The sequence below is a fragment of the Quercus suber genome, unplaced genomic scaffold (assembly GCF_002906115.3).
Source record: "Quercus suber isolate HL8 unplaced genomic scaffold, Cork oak 2.0 scaffold_354, whole genome shotgun sequence".
Taxonomy (NCBI): Eukaryota; Viridiplantae; Streptophyta; class Magnoliopsida; order Fagales; family Fagaceae; genus Quercus; species Quercus suber.
Window position 1 is genome coordinate 420286 of NW_027069806.1, and position 21571 is coordinate 441856.

General features: G+C 32.3%; 1 protein-coding gene and 2 pseudogenes across 1 annotated transcript; 2 read left to right on the forward strand and 1 right to left on the reverse strand.

Moving 5' to 3' along the window:
* The first annotated feature begins 50 nt into the window (after positions 1–50).
* LOC111987571 (isochorismate synthase 2, chloroplastic) lies at positions 51–10114 on the forward strand. The gene is given in 16 exon segments (XM_024019288.2): positions 51–241; positions 357–545; positions 1929–2167; positions 3238–3251; positions 3254–3354; positions 3451–3567; positions 3653–3799; positions 3898–3972; positions 4103–4171; positions 5213–5331; positions 5478–5535; positions 6172–6282; positions 7048–7132; positions 8375–8472; positions 8807–8899; positions 9499–10114. Coding segments are annotated over 16 exon segments (1668 nt in total). The 5' UTR covers positions 51–118; the 3' UTR covers positions 9529–10114.
* A 1052-nt stretch (positions 10115–11166) lies between these two features.
* LOC111987588 (probable pectate lyase 3) lies at positions 11167–14994 on the reverse strand (annotated as a pseudogene).
* Positions 14995–17450: 2456 nt separating this feature from the next.
* LOC136061809 (pectate lyase-like) lies at positions 17451–21193 on the forward strand (annotated as a pseudogene).
* Positions 21194–21571: the final 378 nt, after the last annotated feature.

Here is a 21571-nt window from a genome sequence, read left to right on the forward strand (position 1 = left end):
ATTTGGTATTATTATTACACATATCCTATCATATCGGATTATGCAATCAACTACAGTAGTATAGACCATTCCATCAAAAAAGTAGTATAGTCCAAAAGCTCTCTCTCTCTCTCTCTCCATGGCCACAGCTTGTATTTCAGGGCACTTTGTTGCACGTTTCATCGATCCAGAACCAGCAAAATGCAGTATTTCTGCCTCACCAATTTCCTGCAGTAGACAATCTATTCATTTCTTTCACCATGTAAGCCACGCTTTTTATCCCCAACAACATGTTATGGTTATGTCTGTATATTTCTTTGTATCTTACAAACTCAGCTTTGACACACACACATATATATGTATGTTTTTTAATGCAGAAATATCAATCATGTTCATTGTCCATGAATGGTTGCCAAGGAGACCCCAGAGCACCAATCGGAACCATTGAAACGCGCACTTTTCCAACAGTTCCATCACCTGCATTGGCTATGGACACCCTCAACTCGGCCATTTCACAGTTAAAATCAGATCCACCACCATTTACATCTGGAATTATTCGTCTCCAGGTAAACTTCTATATTTTGTGTAACCCAGTGAGCTCTGCTACTACACAGTATGTATTGGAACTTGGAAGGTCTTTCCTTATCTGTAGTGGCCTAGTAAAAGATAAATGGATTCTGCCACGTGGCTGGCTGGTGTGCTATGAATATATTGTTCCTTATCCTGCTATCCTATCTACCGTGCATAGGATAGGACGACCATAAGTGGTAAGGGAAAATACCGTTGTGATTGTAAACGTCAATTTGCAAAGAAATCGTGACTTCAAAATGTGTGTTTAATGTTGTGGGTGACAACCGGAGTAATTCTTATTTACTCAGAGCAGGGAGAATAATACGCACTTCTTTCACCTTAATAACGGAGTTCATTCGTTAAATTTAATGGGTTTCATTATGAATGTGAGAAGAAGAAACACAATTTCACTATACTCTGAAAATATTTAAGAATTTTTTGTGAAATAGACATTGTACAAAGTCGTAATTATGACATGTCATGCAAAGAAAATTATCCCCAAATAAAAATATTTAGGCCCAAGAAGATGGCACTAATAGTAAATTAGTAATAGAATACTGAGCAAAACTTAAGTATAGTACTTAGATGTTGTTCCTTAATTTTTCCTTTTAAAATTCTGCTATGTGAATTTTTGCTTATGAAATGAAAGTGTATTTTTTAGTTAAATAGTCACATGACTGAATTTTAAGAGAAAAATCTAAAAATTAGCATTTAAGTTATAGTACTTAGTTTTGTCTTAGACTAATAGTTAGAGTGACTTTTAATTTTCTTTTAAAATAATTTTTAAAAGTGGTAAATTATAATCGAAAATAGAATAAGTAGTACATCCATGTGAACATTAATTCTATATATTTTTCCTTGGTTGAAAGATATTATTCACAATTTAAAAATATAATCCTTTTTTTTTTCTTTGGCCGAGAAAAAAATATAATCCAATTAAGACATGAGTATTTACTATATATCATAGAAAATTTTCTTTTAGGCCTTAAAAACGATACTTCCAACTAGCAATGAACACAAATTAGAAATATAACTAAAATATACTTTATACCCTTTATGTTTGGGTTATATTTTTTAAATCTCTTAAATTTCAAAACTTGAAATTTATATCCTTGATTATTCAAATAAAATCATTATCAATGTGCCTATTTTTTCCATTCAAAATGAAAATCCTTTTGGGTGGGTTAACGGTAAAATTTTTAATAAACATCGCACAAAAAATAATACAAAACTCCTGCGGGTACATAGTCCTTTCCCGCGCACATAACTAACATAACTTCCAGTTTTCCATTCATGTCTGGCTCCGATTCAATTTTTGTAAACCCTTTTGTTAACTAAGCGGGACATTCCCAAACTCGTGTTGTTGATTGTGAGTGAAGGTACCAATCCAACAGAAAATCGAAGCCATTGATTGGCTCCACGCCCAACACTACCTTCTTCTTCCTCGCTGCTTCTTCTCTGGTCGAACTCGAACTGGCAATTCCGAAATTTTCAACGGAAATGGCCATAATTCAACCCCAAAATCTCACAATTTGGTCAGTGTCGCTGGTGTCGGCTCCGCCGTCTTCTTTCGCCACATCAATCCATTCTCATATTCCGATTGGAAGTCCATTAAGAGGTATTCTTCTCATTCTATTCTCATTTCATATATATATATTATTTTTGAATAATTTTATGGGAAAAGTTAAGAGATTATTAGTTTAGGAGATATTTTTTAAAATAGTTTATTATCAAATGCCCTAAAAGCACTTGTTCATAGTTAGGAAGCACAGGACACGGGTAAGGTACGGCACTAGTATGATACGAGTAATTTTTGAAAAATTATAATATGAGTATGACACTAGTAAGATATGGATATAACATTAATATGATACGGGTATGACACCCCAAATGAAGTGTATGTGCTTCCTAGGTTAACAGGACCCTAATTTTATTGCAAGAAATTCTTTCTTTTTCTTCTTTCTGTTATAATTTTATTAATGTTTTTGTTTTTGCTAATCAGATTCTCGTTATTTACCATCCAACTCATATACTTTTATCTCATGTGATTATCTACTTATTAAGTGCTAATAATTAAATTTGTATTACACTATAAATTAGAATAGCAAATTGGAAAATGTGATAGTGTAGACTAGAATAGGCCTTATTTCAGCAACCACCTTACTGTATTTATTGTATCGTTTTCTTTCTGAACACATGAAATTTGTTTTTGTAAACGGTTCATTAATTGCTTGCATTCCAACTGATTTGGAGAAAAAAACGACAGTCCACATGAACTTTAGTTGCATGATTTATTTAATGTGTCATGTGATTTAACACATGTGAATGGTTTTACGAATTGCCATATGATGGTTTGGAGGAATCCTTGTCATTTGTAAGCTCAAACTTCATATTTTTGAAGAATTAGTAATGAAGACTCCGAGTGAATTGTTAGCTACTCATCTGCATGTTACAAAATGAAGGGTGTAAATTTCTGTTTTTTCTTTTAGAAGAAGTGTTGCTAGTGCTTGGTGCATGCAATGGTCAAGTAGTTAGTTTACTTGGACAAGAAACATAGTAACAACTAATGCAAGTCTATTTCACGGACTAATTTTAAGGTGAATGATCAATTTTATATTGTTGGTTTTTTTGCATTTTAAAAGCCAGCATATAAATGGGAATCCTGATTTCTCTTTTCTTTATTTGAAGGTTTCTTTCAAATAAGTGCCTGTAATCCGTGCTTATGGGGCTATCCGTTTTGATGCACAGTCTAACATATCATCTGAATGGAAGGATTTTGGTTCCTTTTACTTTATGGTCCCTCAGGTAGAGAAGTTGTATTCTTTCACGATGTAGTTAGTAACTTTAGGTCATGTTTCTTGTTAGTATTAATACTATCTGCTGCTAGATACTGAATGACAGGTTGAGCTAGATGAGCTTGAAGGAAGCTCAATGCTTGCCACTACTGTTGCATGGGACACTTCCCTTTCATGGACATGGGCAATGGCTATTGATGCACTTCAGGCTACAATGTGCCAGGTCCATATATTTGGTTTGCACAATGATTAGATATTGGGTGTTTGTCTTTTACACCATCCTGTTTATGCATTCTTTAATGAAGCAGGTTTCTGCCATTGTTGTAAAGTTGCGCAAAGAAGTTCCTAAAACATTTATTCTAAGCAATAATCACATTCCCAGTAAGACCTATTGGGATCTTGCTGTTAACAGAGCTTTGCAGCTGATAGACACAGGAAACTCAGCACTGATTAAGGTGCTAAATAATCTCTCTGCTGAGCTTCTCTTTAGTATTAGTTTTTGAGGATTTCATTTTCTTTACTTGTGAACATCAATCTTGTCTTGAAAATTCAGGTTGTACTTGCTCGAAGCAGCAGAGTGGTAACCACTACTGATATTGACCCTATAGCATGGTTGGCTTGTTTACAGGTACTTTTTTTTTTTTTTTTTTTGGGGGGGGGGGGGGGGAGTGTTTAATCTTTCTTCACTGATAAATGGATTACTTCTGTAAAAATTGTAGTAACAAATTAAGATTAGCATACATGAGCTAAACTTGCAGGTTGAAGGGGAAAATGCTTATCAGTTTTGCCTACAGCCACCTAATGCTAGGGCATTTATTGGAAACACGGTAACTGGGTTACATGTCTTATCTCACATTAATTAAGCTTATGTTTTTGTACACAGCTTTTCTGTTATTCTCTATACAGTGTTGCACAATTTGAAATTATTGCTGATGTAATAGATTTTGCATGGTTTCCTTTTTCTTTTTTCATACTTTGATGGTAGCATGACTCAACTTTAAGATAATATGCTGAGGCAGAGGCTCCTTGTGAGGATTCATTGTTACCTTCTTACCTTATATCACTCCCTAAGGATGGGATACATATTATCATGGCTTATGTGTCTAACAAGGCAGTCAGTTTCTTCTTAGATCATGAAGGAAGTATTCTTTCCTTCAGTTTAATTTTGCAAGAAGGAACTATTTTTTTTTTTATTATAGAATTTTCATTTTTCTGTTCAGCTACCAGCTACATTGCTTGTTCCCATAACTGGGTGATACTTGTCAATCATTTCACTTTCAAATTCCTTGGACTTGATGCCCAGCATTAGACTTCATTTCCTATCCTTCTTGGGATGTTTAATATCGATTTCATTCAAAGAAAGCATAAAATTAGTAGTTTTAATTTATATGATTGTCCATTTGGAGCATTTTTAAGGGTAAAATTATGTGGAACAAGTTACGCTTTGATACCAAAACTGATGCAGAACAGTGAGTGATCTAATGCAAAAAAATTGATGCAGTGAATCAATTAGAACAGAAAAATAAAAATAAAATCTAGAAATCAGCACCTAGGGTTGTTTGGAGTTAGCACCAAGTGGGGGCAGAAATCTAGGAATCAGCACGAAGGCATTGAAATAATTCGAATAGAAATGTTACTCATTATAAACTTGTCTCCATTAGAGTATAATAATGCACATATAGATTACCATGACTAAACCCTTAGCTAATAAAATCCAATGAACCAATTAAATTAAACTAAATTTGTCTTTGCCCGTCCTACAAAAGTTCATTAAATTATACTCAGTATTAAGCTCCCTCACCCTCTCCCTCTTTTCTTAGTCTCTTCCTCTTTTATTTTAGTTTAACTTATATCAAATTTGTGAATAGCCAGAGCAACTATTTCACAGAAAATGTCTTAGCATTAATAGTGAGGCTTTGGCTGGAACCCGTGGTAGAGGTAGATCAACAACTCTAGATCTTCAAGTAGAACTGGACTTGCTTTCCAGGTTAATATTTCATTACTTTAAACTTATTGGTTGTTCATTTGAAGGGATGTTTATATCATTGTCAATGATGGATGTAATTTCAATTGCATGTGACTAGCTAACATCCAACTTGTTTTAAGTAACTTATTCTTGTATTGATTTTGCAGTCCCAAGGACCACCTTGAGTTTACAATAGTGCGAGAAAGCATAAGAAAAAAATTAGAGGCAAGTTTAATTTTGCTGCCAATTTAACTGATTTGTTGCATAGATTTTTTTTGTATATTGTCCATTAGTTGTATGTAATTGAACTACTTGAAAAAAACATAAAGGTTGTTTGTAATTTATCTATTATTCTTGGCCCTTTCAAGTTCATGTTGTGTGTGTGTGTGTGTGTGTGTGTGAGAGAGAGAGAGAGAGAGGACATTTTTATTTTTCCTTGGACAGAGTATGGCTAGTATAGAGTAAAAGAGTTTATCTCATATTGTCATTCCACCTAAAACTCAAATACTCTACTGTGACGATCTAGGTATGTGGATAGTAAGCCTATTAATTGTCCATGTTGAGTCACATGCCTTTTCTATGGCAATGGACCAGTGCAGTCCATAGGTGACCAGCTTATCTCTTGCAGTCCTGTTGGCACTTTTGAGTTTTTCTTTGTTGTCTAAGCAACCACCATCATTTTCTTCATGTTATGGCATTTTGATAATTATGATACCATTCTTAAATTGCCTTTTCGTTTTGGCCTTTAAACCTAGAACATCTATATAAGCAGATTGCCATATGACATGGCATTAGCAGCTGACACCAGCACCCTTGTAGTGCACACTTTACACTCTTATTCTGTTGAATTCTGCTTTGCAGGCTGTATGTAATGGGGTTGTGGTTGAACCAAAGAAAGCAATAAGGAAACTCCCAAGAGTCCAGCATTTATATGCTCAATTGGCAGGCAGGTTAAGAAGCGAGGATGATGAGGTGAAAGCAATATAGTGCTGTGTCCAAAATAATAAGTTCCCTTCCATCCTGTAGAACTTAGATTCAGATTCAATTTGCATATTTCGCATCCTGCTTGTTTACTCTCTTGAAACCAAATTACATCACAGTGTAGTTTCTTTACTTTCACAAAGTTTTAGGACAAATTACATTTTAGATCCAATTGTTTAAGGGTGATTGCAAATCAAACCATGGAATTTCAAATCTTGCATTTAAAATCTTAGACTTTCTCAGTCATCCCTAAACGAAAGATTTAAGGAAATTTTGTTACAGTTAAGAAAGTCTGAGGTTTTAAATGCAAGATTTCAAAGTTTAAGGTTCAATTTGAAACCATTAATATAAAGTTTAAAATGTAATTTGGCCAAAAGTTTAAAATATTGAATTTTAATATATGGAAGATACAATAGTTTGTTTCGGAGGGGATTGTAGGGGCTAGGGTTGGATCAGTGTGTAGGTGGCCATGTGGCTTTTTTGTTTGTTTGTTTAGGGATAAAATGATGTTGTTTTTGCATCATTTTATTCTTGTTTTAGGCACGTGTTTAGCAAACAGTGTGAGAGAAAACTAGATGGAGGGGGTGAATTGAAATGGATGTAAAAACTCAAGGTTTTAATTGGAACTTTCAAATGTTTAAGGTCTAAATTTGAAACCACCCCCACACTATAAGGTTTAAAATGAAGTTTTCCTTTCATTCTCCTGTTACCTGTATTATTTAGAGAGTTCTACTTTTTTGTCTCTCTGTTTTCCAGTTTGACATCTTGGCTTCCCTTCATCCAAGTCCAGCAGTTTGTGGGTTTCCAACAGAAGAGGCACGTCTGTTTATTGCAGAAACTGGTAATTGCTATTTTACTGTAGTTTTTCAGTTGCGCTGTCCTAAATTTCTTTATTTTATTTTTTTGGTTTTTTAAAATATGACATTCCATAATCCTTTGGCTTAATGATCTGTATTGTTTGATTGTGTTAGTTTAAGAGAAGAGAATTTTGTCTTGTGTTGACAACTAAGGTAGAACATGATAAGGAAACCAAGACCTCAAAAACTGTATAGACCTTGTATAAAAGTCCATGGAAGTGAATAATGTTTGGAATAGCTGGGATATGCTAGTAAAACTGATAAGTGATGGGTGTGAAAGGGAAGGTGGTGGTTGTGATGGTGCTGGTTATGCTATTTGTGGTGATGAAGTGGTTTATGTGGTGGTAGTGGTCCTACAGAAAGTCTGTCTTGGTGGTGTTGGTTGGGGCAGTGGTGTTGGAGGTAGTGTTGGTAGAATATGTAGATTGAGCACTAGATTTTTCTAAATTTGGAACTGTGGTGTGGTGTCATACAGAGTTATGGCTTTAATGTAGTACTGCTGTCCTAGACCTTGGAGCCCAATTTGTTGAAAGGAGAGGATGAACCTACTTTCAAAATGGTTTTTGGATACCCTATGCACTTGCAAGAACTTGATTCTAAGAACTGGGATTGAAATATAAAATGTAGAATAAGTGAGAGTATTAAGAATTGAACCATATACCTCATGGGCCAAACATAAAGTACTCTTAATCGGGCTACATAGCACGTAACTTAAAGAAAAAGTTAAAACACACACACTGTGGAGGTGCTCCTGCTCTGCAGATGGGTCACCTAGGTCTGGACAGTGCTGGAAACTTTATTGTATAAGCAGTTCAGCACCTGTTTTGATGTCTGTACTGTACGTAGGCAGACTGTCTCAGGTGCACTATTTGGAGGGAACAAAATAAGCGAGCCTTTGAGGATTCAGAACGGTGTACGACGGATTTGAAGCTGATCCTTTTACATTTCTGTTTGATTAGATGGCAGTGTTACCAGGCCATGCCTTTCCTACCTCTATTTATTTTCTAGATTGCAGTAACTTTGCTTGAGTTTGGCCATCTTCGTATAAATCTAGTGTACTGGGGGGCTCTTTGATTTTCTTTAAAAAATTTTCTAACTTATACCAAAAAAAAAAGAAAAAAGAAAAAGAAAAAAGATTCGATATGCCTTCTAAAACCTACTTTTTCAAACCAAAGAGCGTTTTTGGTTGCTAATGTTTGTAAAATTGTGTTATATATCTTTTTTAGAAGTATTTGATCGAGGAATGTATGCTGGGCCTGTTGGTTGGTTTGGAGGAGGAGAGAGTGAGTTTGCTGTTGGCATCAGGTCAGCATTAGTGGAAAAGGTCAGCTAAGTGAATTCTTTTATTTATTTATTTTTTTCTCCCTCTCTTTTAGCTAGTAGGAACTACATTCAAAACTTATGATGTTGTTGTTAGATTGAGTAGTGGTTCCCCATTTTTTTAAGATGGGGCAGAACTAATAAGAGAAATGTTATTAATAATAAGCTTTTAGTAGTAGTAAGAATAATTTATCTAGGGTCACGCTGACCTAAGTTAATTCTATTGCTGTTTCCTACTTTTTTTTTTTTTGGATAAATACCTCTCCCATGTTGATTGTTCATAAGAATTGTATTCATGCTGTTGCCAACATCTTACTGCTGACCAACTTGGAACCTAGGGTCTTGGTGCATTGATCTATGCTGGAACAGGGATAGTGGAAGGAAGCAATCCATCTTTAGAGTGGGATGAGCTGGAACTCAAGACATCTCAGGTATACCTGTGCGTGCAATTGCATATGGGTGGGTGGATGGGGATGTATATGGATGGGTTTTGCATGGGTGTGTGAGGTGTGTTTGTTTGAACATGTGTTGTTGCTCTTTATAATCTGGTTTATATGTATCCAAGCTTATGCGTGTAAAGGGCACAAACTCTGTTAAGAGCCAATGTGTTTGTGTTTGCTTCAACTCTTAAGAGCCAATGTTTTTGCATCATCATGAGCTCTGTTGGAACACGCTGCTGAATGCCATTTATATATGTCTGTTCTGCAGTTTACCAAGTTGCTTAAGCTTGAAGTGCCTCTGCACCAAAAGTTGATAACTTGAGGAGTATAGACTGAAAGGTTAACCGCTGTGACATAGTCTTTTTTTGATTGCAGCATTCTCTGAACATAGTTTGTTTCTCTCTCTTTCTTCTTTGTAAGAATCCGTAATGAATTCTACAGAGAGAGAAGTTTGCTACTGAGTTGATGAGACAACTAGATTACAGTTCATATGTTCCAAACTAGTTTTACCCTATATTTTCCCTAATCATATAGGAGTGTATTTTCCTTAAAAATTCTTAAAACTTATTCTGGTTGTTCAATTTGTCCAGATTGGTGTAGTAACCAGTGGTAAGCATTAAAACAAAGGTCAAGTTGCTGGAGAAGTTACAATAATCATAGGCAAACTGTATATACAGCAACTCTGGCTTTGCAATATTCAAGGGGAAATGAGGTTGCAGGGTGGTAGATTATGTCATCGCAGATCTTCTGAAATATGATTTCAGTCTTATGCAGCATCCGGAGAACCAGTCTTATCTCCATTATGTCTATTTAATTTGAACGTGTTAAACATCTACATGTCTTATACCTGTTCAAATAAGCTGTGACCTTGGTAGTATTATTTCAGTATCCTTTGTGCTTCAAATATAGGAGGGACATGCCTTAAGAAAACATTCTTGCAGAAATTGCTTCTTTTGGAGGTTGTAAATCTGAGTGGTTTTGTGTTAATAATTTACCACAAATTAGAAATTTAAATTTATGTGGCGACAGATGTCCTAAAGTGGAGACTGGATTTCTTTATTGAAGAGTGGATTGTTCCTGCTGGTTGATTCCTATTTTGAGTTGCATTGTATAATCTTTCGCTCCAGCATAGTTCCATGAGCTAGTGTTGTAGGTTCAAATTGTTGACTTGGCTTTGTTTGAAATGGAAACTGCCAAGTTTTTTCATCTTTGGCTGGTTGACCGTCTTTCCACATTGGGTTCTGTTGAATTTTATTTCAAGTTCATTTTTAATTTGCTAAGCATCTCTGAACCTGGATGTTTTTGAATTAATTTAGCAGAAATAATAATCTAACTATTGCGTTGCTAATTTAAGTTAATCTTTCCCATGTGACTGACTTCTCCTGTATTAGCAGAAATATAATCTGAGAATTTATTTCAGATACTTATATTAAGTAGTCAGAACTACTCCTGTATTAGCAGAAATATAATCTGAGAATTTATTTCAGATGCTTATATTAAGTAGTCAGAATTAATTATTTTTGGGTATATAGCCCAAGGAATAGATGATAAAGCTACTCATTTTAGTTCCAGATTGGCTTATTTACTCCCATTAAGCAACCTAAATAAAATCATCTTCAAGCTCTATGGCTTGGCTTAGCTGCCATGATCTGGAGTCTATTTTGGGCAATACCTCTTTCAAGTTAATTTTAAGTTAGATTGCCCTTCCATTTAAGCCCTTTCATATTTAACCGTTTAATGCTCGAGCAGAAAGTTGAAGAGCATTTACCCAACAAAAGCTCCATGCTATTGCTTAACCAAAACTCTTTCTTGACCATACTTAAAAATTCTATGAAAAGACTCATCGAATATTAAAGAAACATTTTTGCTATTTGACTTAGTAATGAATACGTCTAGTGACAGATCTAGTTAGTTAATTTTTTTGAACAACTTGTTGAAGTGGTAGGTTGTGAGTGGCGTTAGTATTCATGTAAAAGTGATGTTCACCATCACAATTTACCACAAGTTATGAAAAGAGACGTGTCCATGGCAAAGTTGCTTAATAAAGTACTATTAGCTGAAAATCAAGAAAATATATATTATTCCATAAAGAGTGCAAATCTTCTCTCTGTCTCATCTCTCAAACATTTAAAGAAAATAGAAACAACAAAACCACTTAGAAAAATGATATTCTTTCCTCTGAGTTGTTTACAACCTCTATTTTAACCACATGGTTCAGTTTTGTTTGAGATCCATACAGATATACATATATACGTATCTCAACAAAGCTTATGCCCATCACACTTGAGATGACCTGCAAAGTCTGTTAAGCTTACTTCAAAAGTCTTTGGTTTAACATTGATCATATCTTCCTTGTGCATATTTCTAATTGGACCTCTAGATTGGAAAAAGAAGGCTCCATTCAACATCAAATCACCCTTTGAACTCCAATACCATGATCTCCATTCACTCTCAGAGATAGAATTTAAGCAACCTAAATAAAATCATTTTCGTGCGCTTAGTTTAGCCTACCATGATCTAGATTCTACTTTGGGCAATGATTCTTTTAAGTTATATTAGCTAAATTCTTGCACGATATGTGTAGTGCAACTTATTATTAGTTTTCTCCAATATTTCAATAAGTTTTGGTAAGAATCTTTTAGCTTAGCTGGTTGACACCTCATAATGTTTTTAATAGAGACATCCAGGCTTTAAATCCCCACCCTAACTATTGATGTATAAAAAAAAAATTTCAATAAATTTATTTGTAAGAAATTGTAATTTTAGTTATTTTATAGACGAAATAGAAAAAAATTATGAATAGTGTAATAGTGATTTTATCATACTATATATGTTTTACAAATTGAAAATTGCATGATATAATGGATAATATAGATAGGCATGTTTCATGTCTACTAAAAAATGCAAATGTCCGTCAATAATTTTTTTACATTCTTGATTGTGTGTTATTAAATTTATTTTATTTTTCCTTTTTGTTAGACATTGTTTCAATTTTTACAAAAACAAATAAATTTGAGCAAGAATAACATATTTTAAATCAATTGTTTCTCACATAACAAAAAATTCAATTGTTTCTCATATAAATCTTAGAAAAATGATAATTAAAATTTTATTATGCTTAAAATAATTAATATAACACAATAAACACAATTAATCTTTCTAATTACACACAATAAACTTATCTAGATGAATTAACAAATATTTAATTTTTTATGGCTTTTGAGTCAATTGTTATCAAAGCAACAAAACATGAGGAATAATGTCATATTCTAAATTTATTATTATTTTTTTAACTAAAAATTATTTCTTATATAGATTTTATAAAAATAATCATATAAATTCATTTGATATAAATAATTAAAGCATAACTATAAATAATTAATATATGCATTTAATCTATTGTCTAATTTAATGAACTAATATTTTGATATAAATACAAACTATAAAAGTCTAAATAAAGGTAATTTCAAGAAATGTGCCACATAATACAATTCCATATTCACCTATGTGAAATCTCTGTTTATATATATTGATCGCCCACCATTTTAGAATTTAACCGGGTAATGCTTGAGCAGAATGTCAAAGAGCATGCACCCAACAAAAGATCAAAAGCTTCATGCTATTGCTAAACTAGAACTCTTTCTTGACCATACTTAAAGATTATATGAAAAGACATCACCAAATATTAAAGAAACATTTTGCTATTTGACTCAGTAAAGGAATAAGTTTAGCAACAAGTCTAGCTAAACAATTAAATTTGCACAACTTGTTGAAGTGGTAAGTTGTGAGTGACATTAGTAGTGTGTTTATGTAAAAATGATGTCCACCATTCACAATTTACCACAAGTTATAAAAAGAGTCATGTCCATGATAAAGTTGCGTACTAATAGCCCAAAAACATGAAAATATTACTCCATAAAGAGTGCAAATCTTCTCTCTGTCTCATCTCTCAAACATTCACCGAAAATAGAAACAGCAAAACCACTAAAAACAATGATATTATTCCCTCCTAGTTGTTTACTGCTACAACATCTGTTTTAACTAGATGGTTCAGTTCTGTTTGAGATTCATATAGATATACATGTATACGTATCTCAACAAGGCTTATGCTCATCGCACTTGATATAACCTGCAAAATCTGTCAAGCTTACTTCAAAAGTTCCTGGTTTAGCATTGATCATATCACCCTCTGAACTCCATTACCATGAACTCCACTCATTCTCAGGTGTATACTCCTTCTTCGACACATAGACCACACCCATATGAATGTTGTTAATATACACTAATCAACACCTAGACCACACCCACATGAATGTTGTTCTCAGGTGTATACTCCCTCTTCGACACATAGACCACACCCATATGAATGTTGTTAATATACACTAATCAACACCTAGACCACACCCACATGAATGTTGTTAATATACACTATCGAATGTATGCATACTGCATGTGACAGTGCATGCATTTTATGTGTGGATTTTTTAAAATATTTTTGAGTGCCATTGCTTGTAGTGTGCTTAACTCCTTACAAGCTGCCTCTGGAGAAGCGATAAACCGATTACCTTGGCTAAGTATGGTAGGATGTTGGCTACCACCAATAGCTAGCATACATGAACCAATGAGTGTAGTCATTGTTGACAACATGAACAAACCCGTATCGACATCTTGGCATCCTTTGAACCAAACCCTTATCAAAGTGATTGAAAGCAAGAGTTATAATTAATTTGCATGACTTCATCACCGGAGAAGCTATCATTTGCACAAACAGCATCACCTAAAACATACATAAATGCACGCTCATTATCATTAATAAATCCTTTAGAAAATATAGTAATTTTTTTTTTTAGTTTGAATTATGGTTGATGTTACCTCGTTATGATTGGTGAGAAGTGGCAATTGGAGATGGTAATGGCTGTGGATCCTTGAATGGCATCGATGAGTCCGTCATCACAATTTGACATAGAAACATGATCAATCCAAATATTTGTGGTTCCATAAATTGAGATCCCATCACCATCACTCTTTAAACGTTGGCCAAAGTGGCTCAGGCTGGATCACTGCATGGCGTAAGGTTCCTAGTTTAGGGTTCACCATGTTATCATCTGATGAATCCCTTACCACATAGATTTTCCCATACTTGACTCCTGTTGTCCAATGGCCAAATCCTAGGACACAATTGGCTAGCCTCTTGCGATTTTTAGCCCAATCTTTTTGGCATATCCAACATTGATAAATTGGGTTTGTAGTTAAATTTCTCTTTGTGTATATTTGCCTAAATTTCTCTTTGTGCTTTTGGTTCTGTTCAAAGGCCCTGCATGAAAGTTATAGTTGCAAACTAATTATTTAAATTTCTACATATCTACCAATAAGTCATAAAATGTAAAAGACTGGGAAAAAAAGAAGAATTACTAATCCAGCCATACAAAAAACACCATCTAAAAAATGATTTAGTTTTACTTTTTATTAAAATAGTTAGATACTTCTTAATTAATATTTGTTTATGTAATGCACACAAATATATAGCTTCAAGCTATATTTAATATAATTCTTTGTAAATATAAATCACTTAATAACTATCAGTTGTATTAATATTTTTATAATCTTAACATTAAATTACAAGTTCTCTTTATACTTAGCATTTATATACAAAACAAATTTCATATTAATCAAATATCATTTAGTTTTTATTCTTTGATTATATATCATGATATTTTACAAACGTAATAGGCATAGAGAGACACAATAATCTAACCATAAATTTCTCAAAATATTCTTCAAATGAAAAATTAATTAAAGATGTAACATCAACGAAATGTATGTCACATAATGATATAATCAGGAACTCAAACACTACTAAGTCATTGATTCATGCATGAAAATGGTCTTACTTGTGGACATGGTTGTTGAAATGATCAGTGACATCCTCAGGATTTGGCTGATAGGCCTCGAGGGCAGCCTTCCTGGCTTTCTTCGGCTCGATTCTGCCACACTTCATCATAATCCGCAATGTGAGCCCTCATGATTGTTGGAAATATAGCAACAAAATCACATATTAATAGCAATCTAAGCTTGATAGATTCCATGGTTCACTGGACTTTTCCCTGTGGAGAGATTTAAAATTCTAAAGCATTAGTCAATGGCATGATTAAATGTTTTTCCAGTCCACATGCTTTCTTTATCAACATGAACGACATGGAATCATATATATTTGGGTTTAGAGGCATTTTATTTAAAAGCAACAAAAGAACCTATTTGGGTTTTTATTTTTTAAGCATGTTTTTGAGTAATCAAAATCCCAACTGATTTTATCCACGTTAGAAAAAAAAGTTTCAAAATAGATGAGTTGAAAATGAAAAGAAAGGAATACCTTTTTTTTTTTTTTTTCAATACGTTTTTTTTTTTTAATTGTTTTGAAAAGTTAATAGATGTCTTAAAAGTATTGATTTATGAAAAAAATTTAGAAATTTTATATAAGGAAAAGAAAAAGAAAAAAGTAACTAATTTTTTTTTTTTTCATGAAAGTGAAATTAAAACTTTCCTAAAATTGTCTATTAACAAATGCTCTAAGGGCCATTAACAAAACCTTTTTTTAATTAAAAAAAATAAAAGGGTGATCAAAATGACTTTTGTGCTTAAATGTTATTATAATAGCATTATAATCGTTAGGTTTGAACTTGCAAGTGGAAAAATTAGTGAGTCATAGATGCTCTCCCAATCCCACAAGGGCATTAATGGGCATTAAATCACGAGTGTGAAGTTTTTTATAAACACTTTCTATTACATGATTCAAACTTGAGACCTCTACAAATTAAGAAAATTCCGGGGTAATATTGTTGATTTGGTTAAGGGCTTTCAAAAGCTAAAACTTTTAAGGAAATTTATGAAATTGAAATATCATATTATATCATATACTATATAATAAAATTTGGACTCAGAAGTTGTAGCTGCACCAAATTGCAACAATTTTTTAGATAGACACAAAATTTTAATTGTTCTTATCAACTTTTCCTTTACTAATTTTTGTATAGGCACAAAAATTTAATTTTTCTTATCAACTTTTCCTCTATTTATCTTTTGATAGATACAAAAACTTAATGTTGATATCAGTTTTTTTTTTTTTTTCCCCTTCACTTTATGAATAATCTACAATTTTTCATTTTTTTTAATACACGATTTTTATCCCAAAAAAAAACATATTCAAGTCCGGCAACTAATAAGGGATTTGTTTTGGATAGATTCAAGTCCGGAAACAAATAAGAGATTTTTTTTGATACATCCAGGAGAACTTTTTTTTTTTTTAAGATAAAAAAATAGTTGTACGTTAAAGTTTTTTTTTTTTTTTTTAATAAAAATTTGCACGTTATAAACCCTATTAGCTAAGTATTAAAAGATATAAAATTATATTTCAACTAAAACTCTATTATAAAAAAAAAATTATATATATATATATATCACAAGTTTCAAATCTTATATTTTCTCTAAGACTTCCTAGCCGCTGTTATTAGTTCCAAGTGTTTTTTTTCTTTTTTGGTTCATCATTTGATTTATTGAGATTAATAAATATTTAATTTTGCAGATTAATAAAGGGATCTATGAAACCAAACATGGGGAGCATAAAAGGCCAGTTTTTTTTTTTTTCCTAATTTTTTGTGAGTTTTACTTATTTAATCATTACAAGTTTGCTAACAATATTGATAGGATTGTAGAGAGTAAAAATAGAAAATGTTCATAATATAAAGTGAAGAATTATGTAGATAACTTTTGATTGAACGTGAAATTTTGTTAGATTAGCAAAGAGGATGACATAAACTAATAAGGCATGTGAAGATCTCATATTTAATCGTCTTAAGTAAGTTTACTCAATACATAAGGTTAACACCATTTTTTTTTTTTAATTGACATAAGGTTAACACTTATTCCTTCTTTGTTTACATTACTTATCAAGAAAGTTGAAATAGTGCTAAAATGTTATGTTTAATCTCCTCAAAATGGCCATTTATTTTATTTTATTTTATTTGTTTAAAATTAATGTGTTTTGGTGATAGGAATCAAAATTTATTAATATAGTTAATTTGAGTAATTTTTCAGTCAAAATCTATTTGATTTCATCATACATATTTGTTTGGTTAAATTGGATTAGGCCATGCGTATTGAAAAAAAAAAAAAAAAGGTATTCCTTTCTTTTCATTTTCAACTCATCTATTTTGAAACTTTTTTTTCTAACGTGGATAAAATCAGTTGGGATTTTGATTACTCAAAAACATGCTTAAAAAATAAAAACCCAAATAGGTTCTTTTGTTGCTTTTAAATAAAATGCCTCTAAACCCAAATATATATGATTCCATGTCGTTCATGTTGATAAAGAAAGCATGTGGACTGGAAAAACATTTAATCATGCCATTGACTAATGCTTTAGAATTTTAAATCTCTCCACAGGGAAAAGTCCAGTGAACCATGGAATCTATCAAGCTTAGATTGCTATTAATATGTGATTTTGTTGCTATATTTCCAACAATCATGAGGGCTCACATTGCGGATTATGATGAAGTGTGGCAGAATCGAGCCGAAGAAAGCCAGGAAGGCTGCCCTCGAGGCCTATCAGCCAAATCCTGAGGATGTCACTGATCATTTCAACAACCATGTCCACAAGTAAGACCATTTTCATGCATGAATCAATGACTTAGTAGTGTTTGAGTTCCTGATTATATCATTATGTGACATACATTTCGTTGATGTTACATCTTTAATTAATTTTTCATTTGAAGAATATTTTGAGAAATTTATGGTTAGATTATTGTGTCTCTCTATGCCTATTACGTTTGTAAAATATCATGATATATAATCAAAGAATAAAAACTAAATGATATTTGATTAATATGAAATTTGTTTTGTATATAAATGCTAAGTATAAAGAGAACTTGTAATTTAATGTTAAGATTATAAAAATATTAATACAACTGATAGTTATTAAGTGATTTATATTTACAAAGAATTATATTAAATATAGCTTGAAGCTATATATTTGTGTGCATTACATAAACAAATATTAATTAAGAAGTATCTAACTATTTTAATAAAAAGTAAAACTAAATCATTTTTTAGATGGTGTTTTTTGTATGGCTGGATTAGTAATTCTTCTTTTTTTCCCAGTCTTTTACATTTTATGACTTATTGGTAGATATGTAGAAATTTAAATAATTAGTTTGCAACTATAACTTTCATGCAGGGCCTTTGAACAGAACCAAAAGCACAAAGAGAAATTTAGGCAAATATACACAAAGAGAAATTTAACTACAAACCCAATTTATCAATGTTGGATATGCCAAAAAGATTGGGCTAAAAATCGCAAGAGGCTAGCCAATTGTGTCCTAGGATTTGGCCATTGGACAACAGGAGTCAAGTATGGGAAAATCTATGTGGTAAGGGATTCATCAGATGATAACATGGTGAACCCTAAACTAGGAACCTTACGCCATGCAGTGATCCAGCCTGAGCCACTTTGGCCAACGTTTAAAGAGTGATGGTGATGGGATCTCAATTTATGGAACCACAAATATTTGGATTGATCATGTTTCTATGTCAAATTGTGATGACGGACTCATCGATGCCATTCAAGGATCCACAGCCATTACCATCTCCAATTGCCACTTCTCACCAATCATAACGAGGTAACATCAACCATAATTCAAACTAAAAAAAAAAATTACTATATTTTCTAAAGGATTTATTAATGATAATGAGCGTGCATTTATGTATGTTTTAGGTGATGCTGTTTGTGCAAATGATAGCTTCTCCGGTGATGAAGTCATGCAAATTAATTATAACTCTTGCTTTCAATCACTTTGATAAGGGTTTGGTTCAAAGGATGCCAAGATGTCGATACGGGTTTGTTCATGTTGTCAACAATGACTACACTCATTGGTTCATGTATGCTAGCTATTGGTGGTAGCCAACATCCTACCATACTTAGCCAAGGTAATCGGTTTATCGCTTCTCCAGAGGCAGCTTGTAAGGAGTTAAGCACACTACAAGCAATGGCACTCAAAAATATTTTAAAAAATCCACACATAAAATGCATGCACTGTCACATGCAGTATGCATACATTCGATAGTGTATATTAACAACATTCATGTGGGTGTGGTCTAGGTGTTGATTAGTGTATATTAACAACATTCATATGGGTGTGGTCTATGTGTCGAAGAGGGAGTATACACCTGAGAACAACATTCATGTGGGTGTGGTCTAGGTGTTGATTAGTGTATATTAACAACATTCATATGGGTGTGGTCTATGTGTCGAAGAAGGAGTATACACCTGAGAATGAGTGGAGTTCATGGTAATGGAGTTCAGAGGGTGATATGATCAATGCTAAACCAGGAACTTTTGAAGTAAGCTTGACAGATTTTGCAGGTTATATCAAGTGCGATGAGCATAAGCCTTGTTGAGATACGTATACATGTATATCTATATGAATCTCAAACAGAACTGAACCATCTAGTTAAAACAGATGTTGTAGCAGTAAACAACTAGGAGGGAATAATATCATTGTTTTTAGTGGTTTTGCTGTTTCTATTTTCTGTGAATGTTTGAGAGATGAGACAGAGAGAAGATTTGCACTCTTTATGGAGTAATATTTTCATGTTTTTGGGCTATTAGTACGCAACTTTATCATGGACATGACTCTTTTTATAACTTGTGGTAAATTGTGAATGGTGGACATCATTTTTACATAAACACACTACTAATGTCACTCACAACTTACCACTTCAACAAGTTGTGCAAATTTAATTGTTTAGCTAGACTTGTTGCTAAACTTATTCCTTTACTGAGTCAAATAGCAAAATGTTTCTTTAATATTTGGTGATGTCTTTTCATATAATCTTTAAGTATGGTCAAGAAAGAGTTCTAGTTTAGCAATAGCATGAAGCTTTTGATCTTTTGTTGGGTGCATGCTCTTTGACATTCTGCTCAAGCATTACCCGGTTAAATTCTAAAATGGTGGGCGATCAATATATATAAACAGAGATTTCACATAGGTGAATATGGAATTGTATTATGTGGCACATTTCTTGAAATTACCTTTATTTAGACTTTTATAGTTTGTATTTATATCAAAATATTAGTTCATTAAATTAGACAATAGATTAAATGCATATATTAATTATTTATAGTTATGCTTTAATTATTTATATCAAATGAATTTATATGATTATTTTTATAAAATCTATATAAGAAATAATTTTTAGTTAAAAAAATAATAATAAATTTAGAATATGACATTATTCCTCATGTTTTGTTGCTTTGATAACAATTGACTCAAAAGCCATAAAAAATTAAATATTTGTTAATTCATCTAGATAAGTTTATTGTGTGTAATTAGAAAGATTAATTGTGTTTATTGTGTTATATTAATTATTTTAAGCATAATAAAATTTTAATTATCATTTTTCTAAGATTTATATGAGAAACAATTGAATTTTTTGTTATGTGAGAAACAATTGATTTAAAATATGTTATTATTGCTCAAATTTATTTGTTTTTGTAAAAATTGAAACAATGTCTAACAAAAAGGAAAAATAAAATAAATTTAATAACACACAATCAAGAATGTAAAAAAATTATTGACGGACATTTGCATTTTTTAGTAGACATGAAACATGCCTATCTATATTATCCATTATATCATGCAATTTTCAATTTGTAAAACATATATAGTATGATAAAATCACTATTACACTATTCATAATTTTTTTCTATTTCGTCTATAAAATAACTAAAATTACAATTTCTTACAAATAAATTTATTGAAATTTTTTTTTTATACATCAATAGTTAGGGTGGGGATTTAAAGCCTGGATGTCTCTATTAAAAACATTATGAGGTGTCAACCAGCTAAGCTAAAAGATTCTTACCAAAACTTATTGAAATATTGGAGAAAACTAATAATAAGTTGCACTACACATATCGTGCAAGAATTTAGCTAATATAACTTAAAAGAATCATTGCCCAAAGTAGAATCTAGATCATGGTAGGCTAAACTAAGCGCACGAAAATGATTTTATTTAGGTTGCTTAAATTCTATCTCTGAGAGTGAATGGAGATCATGGTATTGGAGTTCAAAGGGTGATTTGATGTTGAATGGAGCCTTCTTTTTCCAATCTAGAGGTCCAATTAGAAATATGCACAAGGAAGATATGATCAATGTTAAACCAAAGACTTTTGAAGTAAGCTTAACAGACTTTGCAGGTCATCTCAAGTGTGATGGGCATAAGCTTTGTTGAGATACGTATATATGTATATCTGTATGGATCTCAAACAAAACTGAACCATGTGGTTAAAATAGAGGTTGTAAACAACTCAGAGGAAAGAATATCATTTTTCTAAGTGGTTTTGTTGTTTCTATTTTCTTTAAATGTTTGAGAGATGAGACAGAGAGAAGATTTGCACTCTTTATGGAATAATATATATTTTCTTGATTTTCAGCTAATAGTACTTTATTAAGCAACTTTGCCATGGACACGTCTCTTTTCATAACTTGTGGTAAATTGTGATGGTGAACATCACTTTTACATGAATACTAACGCCACTCACAACCTACCACTTCAACAAGTTGTTCAAAAAAATTAACTAACTAGATCTGTCACTAGACGTATTCATTA